Source organism: Lissotriton helveticus, chromosome 12 (assembly GCF_964261635.1).
Source record: "Lissotriton helveticus chromosome 12, aLisHel1.1, whole genome shotgun sequence".
NCBI classification, from domain to species: Eukaryota; Metazoa; Chordata; class Amphibia; order Caudata; family Salamandridae; genus Lissotriton; species Lissotriton helveticus.
The window spans coordinates 724,470,451-724,495,340 of record NC_136073.1 but is presented as its reverse complement, the minus strand read 5'-3'; the positions used below and the strand labels follow the sequence as shown (position 1 = coordinate 724,495,340).

The 24,890-nt window shown below is 45.5% G+C and overlaps 1 protein-coding gene across 3 annotated transcripts; it reads right to left on the bottom strand.

The window, feature by feature from the left end:
- Positions 1–3,324: 3,324 nt before the first annotated feature.
- SSR2 (signal sequence receptor subunit 2) lies at positions 3,325–24,166 on the bottom strand. 3 transcript variants are annotated; one of them, XM_078671441.1, is made up of 6 exons: positions 24,047–24,166; positions 13,448–13,602; positions 7,837–7,935; positions 6,951–7,059; positions 5,460–5,537; positions 3,325–4,245 (listed from the first exon to the last, which is right to left on the bottom strand). In XM_078671441.1, exons 1-6 carry the CDS (start codon positions 24,101–24,103, stop codon positions 4,135–4,137), a joined length of 609 nt encoding a protein of 202 aa, XP_078527567.1. In that variant the 5' UTR covers positions 24,104–24,166; the 3' UTR covers positions 3,325–4,134. The 3 variants fall into 3 exon arrangements, with proteins under 3 accessions (XP_078527567.1, XP_078527569.1, XP_078527570.1); XM_078671443.1 differs by having other exon boundaries at positions 23,951–24,058; XM_078671444.1 differs by lacking the exon at positions 24,047–24,166 and adding an exon at positions 23,877–23,895.
- Positions 24,167–24,890: the final 724 nt, after the last annotated feature.

The following is a 24,890-nucleotide window of genomic DNA, read 5'->3' as shown; positions in this document are numbered from 1 at the left end:
ATGCTTTCATGTTGAAAAATTATCCATTGCGCCCAACAATCTTATGGAAATACAATTAACATCACTTTACTCCTTACGCTTGAGCCTGTGCTGCAATGAAAAACATAACCTATATCAATGCCATGGGTGGTACCTTTGACACGGGAAGTCACTGCTGGGGTAATCCTTTAGCCGATGTTTTGTTGGTGCAGACATGCCTTCTCTTGACACCGGTTGAAAGCATTGCTGCAATCCAGTTTATTACCTAAAGAGGAGGAATCTTCAGGAATAAGGTCTCCTTAGAAAGAGGGGTGCCCACTGCATCCTAAAAGGTGAAATCCAAGCGTGGCAGTCTTTATTCTCTCCGCTACGGTGGCGGAGGGCATTACATCGGCCACCTTGACACACTGACAGCAGCCATATTTTGAGTTCACCACCAGCCCAGCAGGTGATCTGTTTTCTCACAGGAACCGCTGAAGTCACTGGAAGTTTGATGCATGGTGGCTGTCTTTTAGACGGTTGCGCCCCAAAAAAAAATTTAATTTTCAGAAGCAAACTACCAACGTGAGTTTGTTTCTGAAAAACAAAAAAACTAATGGCTCCAACACCCTGAGAGATTTCTCCCAAAGTGAGGGTGGTTTTTGTTTTCCTGTTTGTGACCGTCAAGTTTTACCTAGAGGTGTCGGACAGAAAAAGAAAAGGGTGAGGAACCAACTTCTCTAAATAAGGTCTGTGTCTGATGACCTTACTCAGACAGCTCCTACGTTTTTTTACCAACGCCATCGGAAAACTGACAACCCTTCCCCTGAATCAAAATAGAGAAGCCAATGATGGCAGACAGGGTATTCCATCACCGTGATAGAGCACCCTGTCTGCCAAACTCTAAATCCGACACTTCATCCGGTTTCAAGGTTATCTATGTAATGTTATAGCGCATACCACACGGTAACTGCCTTATAAAAATAACCGGGCTGTCAGAATGCAAACCTGTGACACATCCAGGCAGTGGTGAACAGCACTCAGAGCTACCTTACATGACAATTTCCACTTTTATATTCCAACAAAACTGACAGCATCATTAACTTCAAGTCAAATGTGGCTTCTGGAAGGGTGTGTACCAGCTCCCCTGGAATGAGATCCTGTGAGCCTCTAAAGTTTTTTGCAAGGGATATCTTTATGATCTCTTCATCATAACCAATATTCAACTGCAATTGTTCCCAAGTGTCCTATTAACTGTAGAGATTCCATATAATTTTGTGCCATAGTACTGATATCTTGCTTGTGACTGCTAAAGAACAAATACAAAACATAAGAGCTTGCCTACATTTTGGAAGGCGAACACAGAGTACTATGGGAACCACATAAAATAAGAGGATTAAAAAAAAACCTGTTTTCAGGAACCTGCAGAATCCAAAAAGCTCACTAATGGATTGCAGATGGAGGGGCGAGAGTTCTACAATGTTGGAGACAATGGAAATCTCCATCGTTCAAATGGGGAAATTGAAAGAAGCCAATTATTAGACATAGAAACAGCACCAAAGCTGATATTATACATGTTGCCAAAGTCTTACCAAAAAGGTATCTACTGAGCAGGCAATGGTTTTAAAGAATACATCAGATTGGGAGTAAGTAACATGGACAAATGTGTTTGCGTGTGACAAAACGAAGGGAACGTCAAACCCATTCTTTCCACCTAGTTTTGATTTACTTGCAAATTTGGGTAAACACAAAATTACCATAATCCACACTTGTGCAGATTAGTTCAAATACTACTCTCGATGGTACGAAAAGTGCAAAACTGAGGTTAAAGATTTAACCCAGAAAAGAAGCCAATTATTCTGAAAAGTGGTCAGTGTCCTCGAATTCGGAGAACAAAACGGAAATTTTTTAAATCATGTTAATTTAATTTCACCAACTGCGGCTGGCCACTCAATGTAGGAGTTTTTGCCCATCCAATCTAGGAATCAGATTACTCCCAACAACTTTACACTTTCATGGCTTAGCAATTTAGCTTGATATTTACAAAGAACAGTGGGTCAACACAAAAGCATCCCCTTTCCTGGACAACAGAACACAACAGAGGCAAGCCACTTGACATGCATCATATTTAGAGGATGAATATAATTTTAGCCTGCCAAAATACCGAAGGAACACCTGAAATAAAAACAAGCATTTGTAGAACAAATTAGTCCCAATCAAACCAGCCTGCTTATCTAAAGCAGGCATCCAAAAATTGTAAGATAGTATTTACTCTATGTGCCTATACTTGGGTGTTTAGGAGAGGGCTTACTTGTACACTGTCGGAACAGTAACAGAGAGAAGGGGGACCCCACATCAATACTAGGCAGGTAGACGGGGAAAATACAAATCAGGTAGGGGGGAGAAAACCTGCCTACCGAGTACAAGGTGGCCTCAGATGAGGTCCAAATATATTTACACTAACCTCAAGCCACACAGAGGATTCAGGAAGTAAAACTGGTGCCATATAAACAAGAATAGTGTTTTTCGTTTTTCTTTATTGAATTATTTTTTCAAGGTAAGATATTTTCAAGTCATACATTTCATGAAAACAGCTGATTTACACAGGGTTAATAATAGAAAACATGACACAGCATAACAAGTAATTCTTAAATGGGGAGATAATTTAACATCAATTGAAAAACCAATAAGTCCTCACCATGGCCCACACACAAATTACCACAATCTAATCTCAACAAACATACACATGCATACTTCTCACATCCAAATAAATGAAAAGAAAAACGAAAAACACTATTTTTGTTTATATGTCACCAGTTTTACTTCCTGAATCCTCTGTGTGGCTTGAGGTTAGTGTAAATATATTTGGACCTCATCTGAGGCCACCTTGTACTCTGTAGGCAGGTTTTCTCCCTCCTACCTGATTTGTACACTGTCGGAGTCATAAGAATAAAGTCGTTCTGCAACTATACTAAGATGCTTGTTAGATTACAGTACTTTTAAAACAAGGAAGATTCTGCTGTTAGCAGAAACAAGCTGCTTTTATCACATACGCCAATGTCGGTTGTCATAGAGGAGTTTTTGAATAGAGACAGTTGAACAGAAATTGCTCTCATCCAGGAGAAAGCAGTATCTTCGACCATATTATGTCAAAGTTCATGGCCCACATAGACTAAGATCATTCTGAGGCATAGTCTGCATGCAAATCGGTGACCTCTGCATGCGAAGATTTGTGGTCAGAATGGGAAAAAAGGGTTATCCTCTTCTTGACATACCACACAAACAAGACTGCACAATCATGAAGTCAAATGGAGTTGGCAACATATCGCACTCAATGTTGAAGTGAAACAAATAGCAACATTTACCTTTCATTTTCATCTGGTTGTCTTTATTATAAAAACCGTTTCACATTCAGCTAAGCACCCAACAGTTAAGTTTGTTTAATGTAGTTCTGGCCTATGAACTAAACATGTTTCTTCCACCAATGTACGAAATGTTTAATCAAAGCCTTATCCTTAAACACACTGATAGAAAATACTTTTAAGACTGGTTTCTCGAAGTCTGCGCTAAATTGTTCGGTGGCAACCGGTGCATTAATCAGGATAGTCTTTTAGGTCTTGTTAAAAATGTCAGTAAATTTCCATGGTCACTCGTATACTAGGTTCAAGAATTGCAGTAAAGCAGGAGAAAGGAATGGGTCCACCGCAAAATAGGGAAGATAATGTAGCATTACTGCCAGTGTGTGACAAGCTGATGTAGATTCTGGAAATCAAGTCACAACAATGTACAAATCATTGTAACAACTGTTATGAGTAAAGCCAGTGTTGCTTGAAATGAGAAAGTCCATAATAACCAACTCGGTATTCTTCACGTTGAACTAGATGGACATGTGAAGACTGACCCAGTAAAATTCATTTATAAGAACACATCCTGACAATTCTGCACAGCACTTTAGTACCGAGAAGTTCATAAAATAGCATTAATAGTGCAGATCGGCACAATGACTTGTAATACAAGTGTTCACTTTTACAATATTTTATCCAATATTTGGGGCTTGCAGTTTAGACGCGCCAAGAATTCTGTGAGTTAAGTCATCTTGGGAGAATAAAGTAGGCTGATTTAGAACCAGGTTTGTCCTTTTCCCTGAGTTTCAGGATGTTTTGTTAAGGTGTCGCTTCAGTTCTTCTTAGTCTTTGGTGTATCGTACTTCCTCTTGCTGGAGTACCAAAGCAATAATGGGATTCCGATGGACGGTAGAGTCATGACCCCAAAAGCAGACCAGTCCAGCTATGTTTGTGAAAGGGATACAATTAATTAGTTAACTAGACTTTTAGACTTTGAAAAATTACAAACCAGAGAAACATAAATCCTGAATTTTGATGACATTTTAAATATCCAAGCTCAACCGTTCCTACCACAACACATACAAATAAAAAGTAAAGATGCTTCCTAAAAGGTGCTCAAGCTAGTTATGTTTGGTGAATGTATTTTCTATGCCACCTAACAATGGTAATCTAATGTCCTCTTAACAAGCCACAGATAAACTTTATTGAACAAAAAAGAAAGAACATAGGATCTTGGATAGAAACAGCTTTAGAATACTTAATCTAGTAAAATGTTCCCTCACACCACCAAAAAAGCCCTACTTAACAACATCCAGTGCGTGATAAATTTGTTCCGTTTCGGAAGATGCAATACAACCCCTCTTCACCCAAAAAAGCAGTTCAATACTTAAGGAAAACCAAGACATTTACAATTTCTCCAAGTGCACTCCTATTACTGTAATTCCATCTCAGAAAATTATCATTTTTTGTTCCTCTTCCATTACACTTTCTGTACTAAGCCTATAAATAGCATAGCTCGATTTCAGAGATATGCAAAACTTGCCATTTTTATCCCTTTTGAGGACCACTTTCAGTGTCCTATAGTAGATTGTACCTTTAAAGGTTAAATATATTTTCACAGACAAGAGCTAAAACAAAAAAGTCTGCGAGGGGCTGTGTAACGTATCTACACTCGCTCTGTACCTAATAAAATTTGACAAATATTCCAGGGGTTTAGCCCATTTACCAATATTGGAGTATTTCAGTAACTCTTTATGCATTCTTTTTTCATTACAATCTTAGAGATTATAACAAGCGTTGCATACCCTCTTTAATCAAACAGGTGGAGGTTACAGGCTCCCAAAATTATTTTATTCTTTTATCGTAAAAGTGTGGACGAACACAATGAGGCTCTTAATGCGTTATTAAAAACATGTCTGGGAATGGCGCCACTGGAAAACACACATTTTTCAACAGCAGGCTACCCCCAAGATGTAAACTGAGAGGGTACTGAATCCCCAGGCCCCGAGACAAGTAACATCCCAGTAGCTATGCTATGGCAAACTGATCTGACCAACAAGTCGGCAAAGAAAAGCAAATTAGTGTTGAGAGGCACTGAAGATATCTTGGGAAGGTAATTAAAACAACAGTATAAGCATCCACCAAAGAAATACTCACAAAATGGGGAGAAAAACGCCGGTCAAATTCCCTTTGAGCCAGAATGCCACCTTGCCCTGGAGCGCTGGTGTACCCCACCTAAATGCAGATCAAAGCAAAGTTAGAAATACAAGGCATGGTGCTTTGCTCTTGGTTCTCTGTTAAAGTATGCCACGCTGCAAGCAATGAAATCAACTCCCATACTACCTTCCAAACACTGCAGGGTTGACTTCCAAACACCATCAGGCACTGTACGTAACCCCCTTCTGACACTTCATCGCCTACCACCACTTGACTTCACGCACACAAAATTATATTTCTAAGTATGTATTTGTCCCTTACTCTTCTTTTGCCAAACATTAACTTGCTCTCATGTGTCTGTGCTCCCTTTCCGCATGCTTAAGTAGTGACACCTTCAGAAAGCCCCTTAAAAGCGGTGACTTAAGAAAAGCTTCACGGGATAATCCAGTCTTTCCAAAGGCCATATTGCAGCCAACACAATCACTTTCACGTCCTTCAATTAATTAAGTGCAAAGAACACTTAAGCAGGTTTCACAAGTTATACCAAGAAGGGTCAAGAAGGGTCATTATCGAAGCTTGTTTAGGACATGGCCGGTCACTGCACCTGAGAGTTTTGCTCACAGCACGCTGGGCTTATTGGTTTGCCAGAGTTAGTTGTGGGTGCTGGGACGGCTCCAGGTTACTTAGAAGTCATACTCCAGGATTAAGTCTGAACTAAACAGGGGGGTTGTCCATTACGTTACATCCGCAGTCATTGTGGCCAAGAACGGATAGGAAAAATCAAAATGTAAGTGCACAACTTACCTCCAAAATTTTAACCTCTAGCCCACGCTACTACAGAAAATCACCTTGATCATGTCAAGCAATAATACTGTTCACCCATATTGCCCCAAACATGGCTCGCCGTGCCACAAGTACCACCGCATCAAGTATGAAAGGCACAAAGCACACCCCATGACATGAAACTACAACCATAAAAGAAGGCACTAGGACATCGATTTACCCCATTCTCTACACTGTAGATCACCTCCCTCCACTCCTTATCACTGGATGACTGAATTTACAGCTGCTTTTGCTTCATGGAAGTGAAGCAAGGGCACACATTAAAAAGAACAATAATAATAAAAAAAAGAACATTAAAGCTACTCCTGCCACAAATGTGCTGCCCCGACAGGTTCACTGCACTCCACTTAAAAAAAAAAAAAACCATGCAGGGCAGACTAGTGTGTAAACTCCATGGAGATGACTTGGCAAACTTTGGTGGGGCAAAAAAAAAAAAAACATTTACCCCTACAGCAGGCCCCTCCCATCTGAGCTCCAGACCTACTGCACAAGTGGTAGCCGAAGACATGAAAGTATGCCCACACTACCGCCCCTCCCACTATTCCTATTTCACCGAAACATAATGCTTTGCCCAAGTGTTATGGTGAGGACACTACATGGTATTCCCTTCCACACAGCTACCCAAGTACTTAGTCTCTGTATACTCACCACAGGCTGTCCTCCTTCCTGAGCAACATATGTGATAGTGGCAGAGGTGAAATTGAAGTATCCAGCTTTGAGAGGCCTCAGGACAACAGTGTGGGTAACATTGCTCGCTCTAGGAGGGACATGAGTTAAGGAACCATTGGAAGAAACACCAGCAAAATTTTGCAGAGGCAAAAGTCTCTATGACAGACAACCGACAAGTATCGGAAAAGACAGATCTAGGTGTGCTCTAGTAAAGAGACACAGGCAAATCAACAAGAATAAAACAAATTCAAAATGTATCTTGGAGCCGACCCTGGCTCTGCGATTTAGGGCCCACTTGCCATCCCTCTAGGCCATAGAAAACTTGTGTACACTGGGACCCATGTCAAACGGCAGAGGCTTAGCTGGCCACCTGCTGGTGCGAAGGCAGGCAGACAGCTGTCTGATTCATAGTAGCCCTCCCACAGCCATGTAGTTAGTAGCCGAGTAGACTTCATTGGCTGGATGGAGAAAGACTTAACAGTTCCGTGCTCCAAGGCATATATAGGGGCCACTTACTCGAGCCTAAGATCTTTTTATACAAAAGGTGATTTTCAGAAGAGAAAATGTGTACGTACCTAGTATAACAGAGCTAAAAAATAAGGGGTCTCTTGGATGTCAATAAAAAAGCGTTCAACAACAAAATTACTAAACACTGCTACATTAAGGTATCAACACACAAGTCAAACACTGGTGTCGCATGGTCGACATACAATAATTGAAGTGCTAAATCTGGTGCAAACAGAAAACCTGCACCTTGAAAATGTAGTTTATGTTCCTCAAAACAAAGTGCAATCGTATCTAGCGCAACTCCTCAGACAGGCAAGTGAACACAAAGGACATTTGGAGTTGAGAGGCACAAGGATACGGTGCAATCCGGTCCCATTTCACAGTGAGCATTCCAGAGACAATGCCAAAGTCTTCTGGCGGGAAAGAGTCATCAGACAAATCAACATCAAGGGCAGCGCTGAAAAGACAAAACAAAATAAGTTATGAAATAAAATAAAAGGCAAGAATGGCCACTAAGCAGGGATACAATCCATTAAATCAACAAAGAAAAAAAAGCCATAGATTGAGATTCAGCTGTTCTGTAGCCAGTACACATTAGTAAATCAAGCGCACAGAATAATTGTAAACACTTTGAAAAATAGCAGAGGGCTTATGAATAAGGGTGCAAGTCACCCACCCAAAGCCCTTTTAAAACAAGCATTTACAATGCAATAGGTCTCGCATTGACGTGAGTTTGAGCTATTGACATTGCAAATAATGCCTTATTTTTTTTATTTTTTTAAACAAATAAAAGGCATTGTTATTTACAATGTCAATAGCTCCGACTTGTGTCAATGGGAGGCCTATTGCATTGCAAATGCTGGTTTTCATTGGAGTCTAAATGAGCATCTTAATCTGTAGCTGCACTATTATTCTGAGCCTTACCCAAAAGAAATGTATAATGATTACTAAGCCTAACTCACATATTCGTGCACAAATTTCAAAATTTTGCATTTCCTTGACATATAGCCATCTCCTGTCTAGATGTACTGGCATTCCCACAAGCTACATGGTGGCAAATATAATTGTATTCTAGCTCACTATTCGTTTATCATCAAAAAGGGATAATTTGTGACTTTTTTTTAGCCATCAGATCATGACGGAAGTGCCAATAAAATATTGAACAGATATAGTCCGTTCAGTTTGTTCTAAATAAAAACACTTCGCACAAACCCACCAATGCAGGGCTTCTTACCTATGACAGTGGAGAAATTAAGGATAGGTCACCAAAGATCCCATTCCAATCCATTTTGCTGGCTCTGTACAATCCATCACAACCTAGAAGTACATAGTTCTTCACTAAACAACAACTATTGTTATTGATAAAATTATTAACTGGAGCCGACGGGCCTCTCAAAGAGGTTAAGTTCTCCCTTTTTCCATGAATGGCAAAGGAGAGATGTGTTGACACCTGCTTCAGGACCTCATTGCTCCCTTTCACCAAAAAGAAACATTCTTCGCCAGGGTAACCTAAAGGCCACCTCAGGAATCAGGGAAAAAGTTATTCGCTTGTACCAGCTACATCAAAAGGAACAGTAATGCTACCATTCGTTTCACCTCACACGAGCCACATTGAGTAGCAGGAACGAAACCTTCTACTCCCTAACACTACTTGCAGCCACAACATCAACCACAACCACTGCAACCAGTTATAACACCCTCACTGCCAGCCCGAGTCATCAAAAGAACTGCCACCAGCAAAAGAACTGCCACCAGCAACAAAACTATGCTCATTTGCCACCGCCAGTGATCCTAATAAATCCCAGAGCACCTGCAGCAGCACAGTCTGAGCAACGCCCTCCAGCCTCCCCCAAGCAGCCGTGCCACCACTGTCAATATCGCCACTACCTCCAAGACCAATCCAAAAGCACATGGGTAACGCAAGTGGAGGTTGGTTCTATGTTCGCCGCCCCGTTCTCAGACAAGCAGAGCACCTCTTACCTCCTGCACTGGCCGCCCAACAGAGAATCAGCAGCAGCGCTCCAGGAGCTGCCATATCCGAGAGCAGGGAATGCTGTATTGGAGGTTCCGCTCTCCCCCTCTTATTACGCTTCCTTCTTCTCGCTTTGTTCGCTGAGCGCCCGAGGTATGGGCCGGGCACACACACTGTGCGGCGGCCCTTTCACCGCTCCCAGTGCTACCCTACCCTCCCTCCCCAGCCTGACGTCATTCACCCGCCATATTCCCCCACCCTCAAAGGTTCAAGAGAACCACCCTATGCACTGCACATGCGTAAAACCAGCGGCCACGTTAGGGCCAGGCAACGGGCCAAGAGCGCTTATTTTAAACAGCATGCGCTTTTATTCTACTCGCCGTCATTTATAATTTTGGCAAGTCGCTATTGCTGTATAAGGGCGTTCTTTATGTGTGTGTGTATGCACGGCGGGGGGGCAGGGGGGTTCTCTGTGTGTATGCGCGGAGACGGGGGGGTCTGTATGTGTGTGTGTCTGCTTCCAAGGAGCCATGGGAGACAGGAAGCGCGCGCGACCTGATCCGATTCAGCAAGGTTCCGCGTGCACATCACTTGTCTCCTGTCTCCCTTGACTCCTTGAAAGCAGAAATGATCAAATTAGAGTCTCACAGCGACGATCGCTTCGCGATCGATTCGCAGTGCGAGACCTAAAAAAAAAGCTGAACTGTTGTTAAAGGGCACATTTTTCCACAACAAAACAATTAGGTATATCAAATTGGTAGTGCCTACATAACAACCGGATCTGCGCCATAGGGCATTATACAATCCCACTACTGAGTTTCTGAAATACTTTTCATTCACGGTTTATCACATTGTTCACTCATGTTAAATGTCACTTGCACATTAAAACACAGGAGAAGTAATATTATAACAAGAAAATGTATACAAAACTGCAACTTTCTGAGCAATAACACAAACTAAGCATAACAATTTGAAGTAAAAATAATAACTACTAACTACTAGAGACCAAACTGGCATGACAGAACAAGTAGCTTGTAGACATGCAAGTCTTGTAAATCTCAATTCTTCCACAACCTGCCACCATGTGAGCCCTCTTAACCCCTTAAGTGCTGCTGTTGGCCATTGGACGTCGCGAGCACTACCTTCGTAGTGCTGCGCACGTCCAACGGCCGACGCGGCCCTGCCCGTTTTTGAGGAAGTGCCGCACTGCCGCGAAATGGCGGCCAACGGGTTAAAGTACCCAGCAAAACACCACATCAACAGCACATGCTGACCCACTACACAATCAAGTGGGCACCGTATGCCACCATTCCTGCTCCAGCCCACTCTTCACACCAAGAAAGGCCAGCTTAGCTGGACAACCACCAGGCTCTGTGGAAGAGGACGCAGAACATGGGAAACCTACAGGCCTAGCCAAGGCATCCCTGGCAGCAGAGTACAATGTAGCCCCATTCAAGAGATCTAGTCAGGGAGGGCCCTCTATAAGGAAGATTGCTTTCCACTCAAAGGAATGGCAGAATACACCTTTAACACACCATCACCCACTGATTGCAATGGTAAGTTTCTGCTGCGGTCGACCTTAGAAAAGCAGCACTTTAACAAAAGGGAAGGTCCACGTTAACATTGGGATATGCCCGTGTATGCTCACTGGATGTGTTTTTAACAGTATCAGTGATATTCTGACCATAACATTTGTAAATGTACTTGAGTACTTCTACTTGATGTACTTGAATGCAGTATTTAATAAAAAATAAGTAAACAAAAAAAATTGGGATGGAGAGAAGCACCGACAACGGGGCTTTAATGAAGAGTCTGGGACAAGAAGACACTAACCCTAAGGCACAATGACATACTGGGGCATGCGACAAAGGGTCACAAAGGGAAGCATACACCGTGAGTGAGACAGGCCTGGATTACCGGCTAAGCGAGGCAGGGTCATGCACACGGGAACATGTCATGCAAACAGGCATAAATGCAGCAAGACACGCAGATGTGAGAATAACGGTCAGTGAAACACCATGTCAAGCACTAAAACAGGAAAGCATAACTCAAGTACGAGACACTTCCATACAGATGGGACAGAAAAATGAATGCATATGACGACAAAAAAAACACAAATGGAAAAGACTGACAAATAAGATGAAAGTGTCAAACAAGAGCGATGCAGGCCTTGCATGCATCGGCAGAGCAATAAACAGGCAAATAGCCTCAAGGGGCATGGAAAGACTGGAATGGGATAGGATAAGAAAAACATGAACAATGAGGAGGAAGCCACAACCAATGGTTTTCTCTTTGTAGCAGTGACAGCTCCTCCGCAAAGGCAAAGGAGCATTGCCCCATTGCTGAAAAGGAAAAATAAAACGACAACGTATCATTATTATCATTCTATTTTCCCAATTGCAGGCAATGGTCGGTCGGGGCTGGCAAGAGCAGGGGAGGGGTGCTGTGCACTCAAGTGCGCATGAACTGTTTGTGCGGCCGTTTTGGGCCGACAAAACAGTTCATGCGCACTTTGAATGCTCCTACCAAGCTGCAACATGCACAGGCTCCCTGTTGTAGTCTAAGTGTCGATCTACAGTGCTCCGACAAATCACAACGCTGCAAATTATTTCATTTTCCCGATTGCAGGCAGTTATTGGGCAGGGCTGGCAAGAGCAGGGGAGGGGTGCTGTGCACTCCTCAAGTGCGCATGAACTGTTTGTCCGGCCGTTTTGGGCCGACAAAACAGTTCATGCGCACTTTGAATGCTCCTACCAAACTGCAACATGCACAGGCTCCCTGTTGCAGTCTGAGTGCCGATCCACAGCGCTCAGACAAATCACAACACTGCATTGCAGCGTTGTGATAGGCTCAGGGGAGCCTGCGTGCTTCCTGCTGCCAGCCGAGACAGGAAGAGAACAAGGACGGAGGAGAGGTGGCGGCCGGCTTGCCGTTAAAGGTGTTCTTTTTATTTTAAAACTGAACTCCTCTCTTACTCCACCACTCCCGTCTGGTAGCAGCCGCTGCTGCTGTGCAGCCCACAATCACCTCTCAATCAGCAGCAAGACGACATGCAAATTGCAGTTTATGCACTTTGCAAAAAAGTCTAACATAACTAATCCAAAATCTTGACAGCATGTTAATGCAAATTAATAAAAATAATATTTTAAAATGTAGCCAGGAATGTACTTAATCTATTGAGCAATTCACGTGAAAAGCAATTTCAGGGCAAACCCATAGGGCCCTAGGTATCTGGAAACATCGGGAGTACCCCGAGTAAGACAGAACATAGCCATTCACCAACCATCATGCAAATCAATCGTCAAGAGACTTAAGCTTCTTATTTTACACTCTGTCGTCCCCCCCCAACCTTACTTTGAAATAAAGACAAATGTGGCCAAATGTTGATCACATCTACTTCCTGAAGGTGTGTACAATTTCTCTGCATTTCATCCCCAAAAAATTCTAATGAAACGTTTTTAAAGCAAACACAATTACTCTTTCAATGCTTTCAAACCTGTTGAGTCCTATCTCAATACATTTTTAACATGGCTCTAAACTAAAAGAGGATCTGCATTTTGGGAAAGACAAGGGTGTGCAGGTGAGAAACTCAAATGATATATGAAACCTTTGTGTTTCTCTTTGTCAATGTAAGAAATTATGTTTTCTTCACCGCTTTGAGTAAATAACTGCTTTGTAATTTTCAGATTAGCGCACAAATCACCCGTATTAGCCTCACAATACAACCTTTTGGGGGAAAAAATCTGTTAAGCGAAAGAAAAGGATTTACTATTGATATACTAGCATTTGGTCATTTTTGTGCACTTTGGCAGCAGATTCTTGGAAATCCGGGCCATGTATTCCACTTGAGAGCAGTTCCAATAGTTTAAATTACAACCAGATGAATTTAAAGAGTGAATGCCAGTTTACCTCAAGATCAACAAATTATGAGAAATACACACAAATCAAGACTTGTACTTGTAGCGGTTTAGGTTGCTTGTAGAATGCCCCAACTCACCTTGAGCCCACGTTGTAAATGTTGTATTGCAGGGTCAGATCTTTGCCTTCCACGGCATACCTGTTCAAGAGGGACTTGGAGGCAAGCAGCCGAGCTCCCTCTTCACAGTGGACAAAGGCAAGGGTGGCCACCAGAGTGACAAATAAGACCTTCATCTGCAAGTAAAGAGGATTTTTTTATGTTGTGAACAACAAAAATGGCAAGCAGGTTTTTTTTCAAAGCCTATTTGCTAAGACTGCAAATCATTAGATTTGTACAAAATAACATTACACTGAGGACAGAAGCAAGTAACATCCTTCACTGACTGAAAATTGTAGTAAATCCATGTACCAAAAGCAAAAGGAAGTGGAAATCCGTAGTTGGGAAACAATTAACCCATTCTGAAATGAAGTCATTGAAAAGGAGCCATACTTTCATAGACCTAGCACCATCTCCACACAAGGAAAGTTATGAAACTATCTTCGCCGAGATCAAGGACCACCAGACCAAAGGAGACTATGAATGGACATACAACATGTCTATGGAGACAGGGTAAATTTAAAACACAAAATAGGCTAGGCATTAGATAAGATGCTTCCCTGATTGATTTGGCACCGCCACCATTTCTGCTGCTGATGGCGAAGTGCGTTTAGGAATCAGGGGCACCCGGTTGATGGCGTTAAACGGATATTGTATATACTTTGCCTCCTAATGAAAAGACTTTGTTAAAGGACTACATACCTGCACGAGCTTCTAGAAGTATTTTCTTGTCACAGGTTGTCTGAGTGGTGTATTTTAAAAACAACTGCTTAAAAAAGTATTTTCACAGTGTACATCAAAATATCTACAGGTCTTAAACAAGCATTTGCAATGCAATAGGTCTCGCAGCATTCAAGTTTGAGTTATTGGCATTGTATATGACAATGTGTTGCATGAATTTTTTACAAACTCTGTATTGGAGGCAAGGCGCTAGAGGGGCGCTGATTCTGGGCGGCGGGGTGCAGAGGAGGGTGGAGATAAGCGGGCAGCTGCAGGGCTCGTTGCGATTGGAAGGGTAGTGCTGTCAGAGGGGCAAGAGGCCTGCGGGGTGGCAGAATAGGGCTTGTGGGGGGTTGTCTATGCAGGTCGGGAGGGGCCAGGAACGAGTGCTAGGTGAGGTCGGCTTGGGTGCCAATCAGAGATAATGGAGGTCTATGCGGGACACTGCCTATTAGCGGGTGGCGAGGGGAGCCGGGTGCGCAAATGTTCCAGGATATGCAGGATGGCGGTCACAGCCTCCCGCCCCCCCTGCTGCGGTGGGTTGGGCAAGGCCGGCGATGCACGGAGTCCTTGGGATGTGGTGCCTGGTGGAGTGTATGGCGCTGGGGGGAATCGGGCGGATACGGGTGTCGCACGGAGGCAGGAGCCCATCTGCGGGATTCTCTCGTGGCTAGAGTGCTATCTATGGCGGGAGGTAAAGGAAAGTTGTTTAGTCACTGCCCGCAATTTCAGCCGACCATTGACGGCTCAGGGGGGGGCGTCGGAGGATGGGGGAGCTGCTGGGGTCCTTGGTGCGGGCTTCACTGGCTCGGGACGGTGGGGGTAGGGCTGGGGCTAGTTTGGGGTTCGTTTCTGGGCGGCTTAGGGGCAAGAGGTCTAGTGCCGCACGCAGGCAAGGACATCGCGGAGTTTGCAAGTAATTGTGCAAAGGTATCCTATACAGGGAAGGACGAGGCGGCGTCTTGCGGGGCAGTGGCGCGCGTCGGAATAGGGCAACAATAATAGCAGCAGAGGGGATGAGGCCGAGCACACGGAGGGTAGGTGCGAAGGCTGGGACAGGCGGGCACCCGGGAGGACTAGTGCGCAGTGAGGGGCGCTTGGGAAAGGGTTGGCTGGTTGAAAATTGTTGGGGGCTCAGGGGAGGGTCGTGGATGCGTGGTTGGGGTCGGGAGCACAAGGGTGGCTTAGCAGGACAGTGGGGAGGGGTGTTCGGTGGGGGTGCGGGTGGTGGACTATGCGGAATTGCCAACACGCGGGTGATGGGGGGGGGTGCCGCGCAGACAGTTGCCCTCAACAGTAAGGGAAAGAAAATAAATAACGGCGCGGAGGGTTTGAGGCAGGGGGCAAGGAGTAGGGGTGTGCTCTGTCACGGGGCGGGCAGCATTACGGTGGCATCCGGGGTGGGAGCTCAAGGACAATAAGGGGGTGGATGGTGATGCGGGCCAGGTGGTGGAAGTTTGCAGGGCAGGTTGGGGCATGCGGCATGCTGGACACAGAGGGAGTCAGGTTTGATGGAGATGTGTTGAGAGGTGCGCATCCGTCAGCGGGGGGCGGCTCGCTAATTGGTGGGGGCTGTGTTTTAGGAGGGAGGACTTGGGTGGAGACAAAAGGTGGATGGCTGCAGGGCGGGCACTGGCGAGGCGTAGGGGGTGTCCTGGACCTGGGGGGGGGGGGTCAAGGAAAGGGGAGGGATGGGGGGGCGCGGGTTGGGATCACGTGGCGGTGGATGAAAGTCACGGTTGGGTGGGGGTCTATAAGAAGAGTGCGGTTTCAAGGAATAGGGATGGTGATACAAGAGCTGTGGGTAGAGGTCTTGGCTGCTGTTACGAGGAGAGGTAACGTCATCTGAGTAAGAGGGCGATTTCACCTCTTAAAGATGATAGCCGTTTAAGTGACAATTAGGATAAGGAAGGGGCAGGAAGAGGTGGGAGCAGGGAAAAGTTGGCGACACTCCTCCTCCTCCCCCTTCCCCTCTGGGGAAAGTTAAATAAGGAGGTATGGGTCAACACAGCAGGGATACGAATGTCTGCATGACAATTTGGTAGTTAGGAGGTTCACTTGGGGAATAGTAATAACAGACCTCTGCCTCTCGATAGCGTGAAGATCCCACTCCTCTTATTGGCAGGGAGAGTGTAATAAGCCGAAGTTGAAGTCGGAAGGATTGTTTCCAGGAAGCGTGTGTTGGCGGCATTTATGACAAAGGCATGAGTAATGTGCCCACGGGGGCGGTGGAACACAGCCCGGCAGGAAACGGAGCGCAATAGTGGTTAGAGAGAGGGGATTAAAGGGCGGCGCGTGAGGGGGCAGCGCAGTGGAGCAGCGCAGCTACCAGCACCTCAGTCAAAGGACGTGTGCACATCTTTGGGTGCAAGGGCGCCGCGGATGTCAAGTCAGGGGTGCACCGTGATCAATGGTGCTTCTGCACATCATGCCCCAGGGGTAGCGCTCCACCGTACAGCACATGGACTCCAATTACATCTGGGTTTCCCCCTCCCGCTATCCTCATTTTTCCTTGGTCTCAGGTTGAAGGGGCGGGGTGGGGCTTCCGAGGAATGTGGAGGAGTGTGGAGGGTTGCTTTGCCAGGCACTGGTGAGCGCTACACCCACGGCTGGGCCCCGGGTGACTGGGAGTGAAGGGCTGTGGGGGAGGGGGGGGGGGGGGGGGTGTTGGAGTGGGGAAAGGAAGAGGTGCTATGCAGGGAACAAAGACTTCGCGTTATCCGGTGGCATCGTTCAAAACATACAGGGCCCTTTAAAGACTTTAAAAATTCGTAAAGCAAAGTTTCCGCTCGCAAGTTTCAAGAGAGTCGAAATATTTTAAGTTGTACCCTATTCGTTATAGCTGCTGTCGGGATAACGTAGAAAGATTCAACTTCATGAAGAGCCTTTAAGAAGCTTCGAGAGGTAGAGTCAGCACATCCCGGCCTCTGCAAGGATGAGGATGAGGATGAGCGATGCCGGCATCCATAGTTGTTATGCTTCCGGGTGATAACATTTGCTGCGCGTGCGCTCTGGTGAGACGCTAAGGACACCATGCCGCCTGTGGTGCTGTGTGGGTTCCCCTGCAGTGGGAAAAGCCAGCGTGTGCGGGAGTTGCAGGAACAGCTTTCTCAAGCGGGGTCACGGAAGGTGCTTGTGCACACACGCTTACGCACTGAGCATGCGTGCTGCCACCTTGCCTGGGACATGGGCGGGGATGGAGTGCGCGGAAGTCCGGGTCTGCAGTGAGCTGAGGGAGCCCCGCGTGGAGCGCACCCCGCAGAGGAGACAGAATAAGTTCGGAGTGGCGGTGAGTGGGGCTTAGTTGTAGGGGGGGTACAGCCGGGGGGGGGGGGGGTCTCGGTGCGCGTGTGTGTGTGTGTGTGTGCGTGCGTGTGTATGTGTGCGGCGGCTCTGTATGTGTGTGTGCGTGCATGTGCGCTCGTGTGTGTGTCTCCGGACGTCGCCTTCCTTACAGAAACCTGGATGAACACCTCATCAGCGCCCGACATCGCCATAGCCATCCCGGACGCTTACAAGATCATCCGAAAAGACCGCACCAACCAAACAGGAGAAGGCATCGCCATCGTCCATAAGAACACCATCCGAATCACGACCAGCTCCGACGATAACCTCGCTACCGCCGAACACCTCCACTTCCAGATCCACACCGACCCCAGGACCACACTCAGAGGCACCCTTATCTATAGACCACCAGGAACCCGCTCTCAATTCAACGAAGACATCACTGACTTCATCAGCCCACATGCCCTCAACTCCAAAAACTACATCCTACTGGGTGACCTCAACTTCCACCTGGAAAAGAAAAACGACAGCACCACCACCACCCTTCTGGACAACCTGGCCAACCTCGGACTCAAACAACTTGTTGACACCCCCACCCACCTGGCCGGACACACACTCGACCCCATCTTCACCTCCAGCAAGCACATCTCCTTCGACCACACCACAACTCTCCATTGGACGGACCACAGCTGCGTTCACTTCAGCTACAAAAAGACCTTGACCTTCAACCCCCCACAACCTGTTCCTCGAAGAAACTGGAACAAAATCACCGCCGAACAACTCTTTACACCGCTTAACCAAAACCCTCCTGCCATATCATCGAATCCAAACCAAGCGGCCTCCAAATTCACACAATGGATCGCCCACAGCGCTGACAAACTAGCACCCTTGAAAAAACACCAAATCAAACTAGGTAGCAAAAAGGCCCCCTGGTTCAACGATGACCTTAAGAAATCCAAGAAGTTATGTCGTACTCTCGTGAAAACCTGGAGAAAAAAAACCAACCACTAACAACCTGACCACCCTCAAGGCCGCCACCCGCAAACACCACCAACTGATCCGATCCACCAAGAAATCAGCATTCAAGGACCGACTCGACAAAAACGCCCACAACAGCAAGGAACTATTCAATATCGTCAAAGAATTTACCAACCCCACCGCCGGCACGAATGACATCACTCCCTCCCAAGACCTCTGCGACTCCTTATCCTCTTTCTTCCACAACAAAATCGCCGACATACATAACAGCTTTGAAAACAGCTTTGAAAACCAGTCCGAGGAACAGTCCTCTCCACCCACCCCCGAACCAAAACAGAACTCACACAACCTTCGCGCCTGGAACCCAATCACTACTGAAAACACCATCCGCCTGATGAACTCCATCCACTCAGGATCGCCAACCGACCCATGCCCCCACTACATTTTCAACAAAGCAGACTCCATCATCGCACCCCATCTCCGCGATGTCATCAACTGCTCCTTCAACTCCGCTACCTTCCCAGAAAGCTGGAAACACGCCGAACTCAGCGCCCTACTGAAGAAACCAACAGCAGACCCCTCTGAACTTAAGAACTACCGCCCCATCTCACTCCTCCCATTCCCTGCCAAAGCCATTGAGAAAGCCGTCAACAGTCAGCTCGCCGCCTTCCTGGAATCCAACAATTCCCTCGACGCCTCACAGTCCGGCTTCAGAGCCAAACACAGCATCGAAACCGCACTCATCGCAGCTACAGACGACATCCGAATGCTACTGGACAACGGAGAAACAGTTGCCCTCATCCTTCTTGACCTCTCCGCCGCATTCGACACAGTCTGTCACAGCACTCTCATTCAACGCCTCAGCAACACCGGAATACATGGAAAAGCATTGGACTGGATCATCTCAATCCTCGACGGGAGAACCCAGAGAGTCCGCCTCCCCCCATTCAAATCAGAGGCCACCGAAGTCATCTGCGGAGTACCACAAGGATCATCACTCAGTCCCACCCTCTTTAACGTTTACATGAGTCCCATCGCGCGACAACATCATCTCCTACGCAGACGGCACCCAGCTGATCCTCTCCCTCACCAAAGACCCAAACACCGCCAAAACCAATCTACACGAAGGAATGAAAGAAGTAGCCGAATGGATGAACAGCCGCTTAAAACTAAACCCGGACAAAACGGAAGTCCTCATCTTAGGTTCATCCCCCTCTGCCTGGGACGACTCGTGGTGGCCACTGGCCCTAGGTACAGCACCCATACCTACAGACCATGCACGTAACCTGGGATTCATCCTAGATTCCTCCCTCTCGATGACCAAACAAGTCAACGCCGTCTCATCCTCATGCTTCAACGTACTTCGCATGCTCAAAAAAATCTTCCGTTGGATCCCCACCGAAACAAGAAAGACAGTCACCCACGCTCTGGTCACTAGCCGACTGGACTACGTAAACACCCTCTACGCCGGAACCACAGCCAAACTACAGAAAAAACTCCAACGCATCCAAAACGCCTCAGCCAGACTCATACTAGACATCCCTCGTCAAGCTCACATTTCCGGCCACCTGAAAGACCTCCACTGGCTCCCCGTCAACAAGAGAATAACGTTCCGTCTCCTCACCCACGCACACAAGGCCATCTACGACCTAGGACCCGAATGCCTCAACACACGTCTGTCCTTCTACACACCCACCCGCCAACTACGATCATCCAATCAAGCCCTCGCCACAATTCCGCGCATCCACAGATCCACCACGGGAGAAGATCCTTCTCCTATTTAGCGGCCAAAACCTGGAATTCTCTCCCCACTCACCTCCGCCTTACACAGAACCACCTTTCCTTCAGAAAACAGCTTAAAACCTGGCTATTCGATCAGTAATGCACAACCCTCCCCCAAGCGCCTTGAGACCCTCTGGGTGAGTAGTGCGCTATACAAATACTTGAACTTGAACTGTGCGCATGCGTGTGTGAAAGCAGGGGGATGTGTGGCTGTGTGTGTGTGTTGGAGCTTGAAAGGAGATGGCCACAGCGTTCTCGCGCGCGTGGCCCGCTCCGATCCCCTTTTGGAAAATGCGCGTGGCCATCTCTTGTCTCCTGGACAGCTGAGTCGCTCACAATAGGTCTCTGGCGAGACCGCGCTTTCGCGCGGTTAACGCCACGAGACCTAATAAAAAAGTTGGAAAAGAATAAGAAAGAATGAAATGGGGAGAATGCACTTCACCGAAAATGACAAAAACTGCACCCAAAATATTATTGTGTCACCCCCTGATTCTTGTAACAGGGCATGAATATGTAATTGCAACATTAATGCCAGATTAAAACGTAGCAATACTGTAACTGTAAGGTGATTTATGTAAACAAGCAAAAGGAAAATAACGATGTTTTAGCAATATTAAAAACCCATTGCAATCTGGTACACAACACAGTCTACAGCCATGAGGTTGGCTCAGCTCTGCAACATTACATCAACATTTTTTTTATAGTGCAATTTTCAAGGAGTCTTAGCACGGAGGGTTCCTGCTGGAGACTACTAAAATAAATCTATTGATAACGTAAAGAGAAAAGCCAGGTCTTAAACAATTTTCTGAAAAAAAGATACTGGATTGCGATCTCAAAACAATAGGTTAGGAATTCCACGACATGCAGGTCAAAAAAGAGAAACTTCCTCCTACTCATTTTGATCTCTTGATTTTGGGGACCACTACTAATTTAGCAGTTCTATCACTTAAATTGCGATTCAGCACATGCCAAGAGAAGGACTGCTGAAAATATGCAGGACCTCCGGTGTACAAGGCCTTGTGAACAATACAGAGGGCTTTAAACGTGACCCTCTCGGTCACTGGTATCCAATGGAGGTCACAAATGCACTTGGAGATCGAGCTAAACCGGGGATTTTAAGAATTTATTTGCCGAGTTTTATATAGCGCTGGCTAGACCCGGAGGTATCAGAGCACTTTACATGAGGATTAGCCATTTACAAAATTACGTCAGTTACAGGAGCTCAGCATAGCATAAAAAACAGTGTTACACAGTAACATGAATTGCTAGAGCATAGCTTAACATATACCCGATGGTGTATAGAAAAAGAGGGGAAAAGTAAAATGGGGTTGGAATGAAGATCGTGTCAGGAAAACCGGCAAGGTAAAAAGTAATTCAGGGGAACCTAAAAGACAAAGTGAAAGTCAAACAAACCGGCTTGTTTGTCGGAAGGCGGAAAGGAGACACGGCGGAGAGACGAAGATAAGTCTGCTCAATGTACGGCTGGGTAGGTGACGCCAAGGGGGTGATCCACAGCCAATCTCCGCTATAGCTACCTAGGTAGCTCCACCAGGCACTGGCCATATAGGTAGGTCTCCGCGGTGTGATCCCACTGCAGCAACACCCATGTTCTGGCCAAGTAACTGCGAAAAAGATTCAACGACTCATCAAAAAGCAGACCGGTGAAGAATCGAGCGAGCAGCCGCATTCTGAAGTGAGCGAGGTTTCACCTGGTACTTTTTTGTATGCCTAGTTAAAGGGTGTTGTAATAGTCTATTTTAGATAGAACGAACGCAGCAGTAACAGTCTTCTGCAAGTCTACCATAATAAAAGGAAACATCTTCCTCAGGATCCTAAAGAGATGGAAGTAGGAAGATGTGACCTCATTTATATGACCTGAAAAGCAAATCTTTTCACAATAATTCTACTTTTATATTCCATCCATATTTACGCTAACTGGTCAAAGCCACACAATCATCAAATATGCCATCAAAATGAAAAACCACCAGTCGAGCTTGGTGGCTGCGCAAATTAGAAAAATGATGCAAGCTTAGTCCTTTGGCGCAAAAACACCTACCTTGCCAGAGAAATAACAATCTAGTAGTTCACTATCCAATACAGTTCATTACTAAATAATATATTGTTGAATTCTAGCACTGCTGACCACTAACCAATATCCTATTGGTTAATGTGCATCTAAATGGCATTATTAGGCAACTAAATACTAGACCAACAGACCAGTTGAACTCCAAAACGAATCTTAAAATGCTACGCAAACCCATATTCAAATTTTACAACTGGGCCATACAATGGTAGAAATGGGCTATACTAGATCCGTTTCCCACAAATCTGTCACCAGAAGAATGATCGAATCACATCTTAAAATATCAGTTGTTAAAGCTTCGGCTTCAAACAGTCTTTACTTAAAAATAAAGCTCCAATATATTAAAAGTGTATTATGTAGTTTGTGGTATTCACCATACAAGTTTACTGAACTAAACCAATGGTTGGAAAGAACAGAAGACAAAAGAAAGCATTTTTTTTAAAATCGGAAACAGAAAGGCTTTTCAAAATTGTTACTATAATTTCTTTGCATCACCTTTACTGCCTCGCAATTCGTTCATCGGAATTACTGTGCACGTACATATGATATACGTTTATATTCAATTTTAAATTGAATACATTGAAAACCTTGTGAAAAGGAAGCGCCTATTGCAAAGAAACCGGACAATTCAATTCCTCAACAAACAGTAGAGGGCAGTGTTGGACTGGCTAAGGAAACCTAACCAAGGTGGTTAGCTGACGTGTCCTTCTACGAAGAGTTAATACAACCCCATCAATCCAATACCGAGTAGGGCAAGCCATCTGAAATCAAAGTAAACTTTTGAAGCTGCGGAGTAAGGACTATGCCAGACTCCAAAATTGGAAAGTTCTATTTTAAAACGTAGAAAGACCGCTATTGTGAACGGCCACGCCAGAAAGCACACGTTTAAGCGAAAAAAACGATGCAGCCTGGCGAATGTGGAACAAGTCCGAGAAAACAGTGTGTAATGTTTCTGACCGCAACTTCTTACTTTGACACGATGCCTATAGCCTGGAAGCGTGGCTCAGCACCACGTTTACAAACGTGTCAGTACCAAGGTTATAAATACTAGATATTTCGATTTCCCCAAATAGGAGCACTATGTTAAACAACATAGTGAGCAATTATACGACTCAACACACTGGCAGGATAGGTTCAGGCTACAGTGTCACATGATTGTTTAAAGCACAATCTCCCCCATCTATGCCCGAAGTTGGTTATAGCCTGATCAGTCCCAAAGCCCATGGTGACGTGTACCTAGCGCCTAACACAGCCCCTTCGGTTGAGCTCGCTGTGTAAGTATCCCACACATAAAATAACGTGCACATCAGCCACCTCGTTGCTGGTCGTTCCAAGCCTCAGACTGTGAAGCCTCGACAACCACTGCATCCCAAACCCTCCACCCATCCTTTCCCAAGCCAACATATTTCCTCCCCCATTAATCTGGGTATACTCTACCAGTTCCTAAGTAGTCTTAAAGTAGTATCCCGCTGCGATGCCCACACACACCGAGTAACTGCCTCCCGGCCACTCTGTAAGTCCCAATGTAACATCAAAACAAGCTCCTCAAAGACCTAACAGCACCTTGCTCCAGACTACTGTTTGCTGACGTGTCGTTTTAAGCCATGCTAGCGTCTCCCACCATAGCCGTGGCTTACTCTGTCCATGACAATAATGCTGTGCCTCTACTCCCTCAAGCACGGTGCTGTGAATCCCACCCGGGGCACCTACTGCTCCAATCCACGGCCTCTCACCTTAACGACGTCTGCCACTGTCCACAACATGAACAGGAGGAAAGAGGGTGCGCGCATGCGCGTGAGTGAATAGCCCTGATCCAGAAGGCAGGAAGTCCCGCCCACGGAAACACAAATGAAAGAGAAGACTGGTAGGTGGCTTCACTTATCCGTAGTTCGCTATGTTGCGAACTGACATGGATGCCATCTTGAAACTGCAACTTTTTCATATCATAAAGAAAACTTACTATTAAATTAAGATTTTTACGGGTTTTCAAATGTATTCATCTGAAATCGAGCCTGGGTAATAAACACGAATCTTTATCAATTTTAATACAAAGTATTCGAAAGTACACGTATAATTCCTTTTTTCCCCATGAATAGGGTATTTGCTATATAAACTGTACTTGTATCATAATTTCTGGATAAGAGATTATATTACTCTAAAATATATACCAGCCGCTGTTTTATTATATTGTATAGTGATTGAATTGATATAGAGCCTACTTAGTGCTGTAAATAGGAAATGTAAGTGCAGCACTAAATTAAGCAGTGGACTAGGGGTTGGGATTTTATTTATTTATTTATTTATTTATGCGTTTATATAGCGCGGACTTTACCCAAAGGCATCAGAGCGCTTCACAGAAGGAACAGAAAATTACAAGTGAACAAATTACAAAAGCAGACGATAAATTGCATGAGGTAAAAGTGCCAATTGTGAGAATACAAAATACATGAGGTAGCAAACAGTGCAATACAGGAGGAGAGAGTGACAAGTGTGCAGGTTACAAGAGAAAACAGAGTACATTTAGAGGTAATATACTGCAATATATGCTAGACACAGAGGCACAAGAACAAACGTTAC

Excerpts from the sequence above, each read along its gene's own strand:
- SSR2 (XM_078671441.1), bottom strand. The coding sequence starts at position 24,103 with ATGCGCGCACCCTCTTTCCTCCTGTTCATGTTGTGGACAGTGGCAGAC. Across the intron at positions 13,603-24,046 it reads CAGTGGCAGACGTCGTTAAG|ATGAAGGTCTTATTTGTCAC; the intron begins GTGAGAGGCCGT and ends CTTTACTTGCAG. Across the intron at positions 5,538-6,950 it reads AGGAAGGAGGACAGCCTGTG|GTGGGGTACACCAGCGCTCC; the intron begins GTGAGTATACAG and ends ATCTGCATTTAG.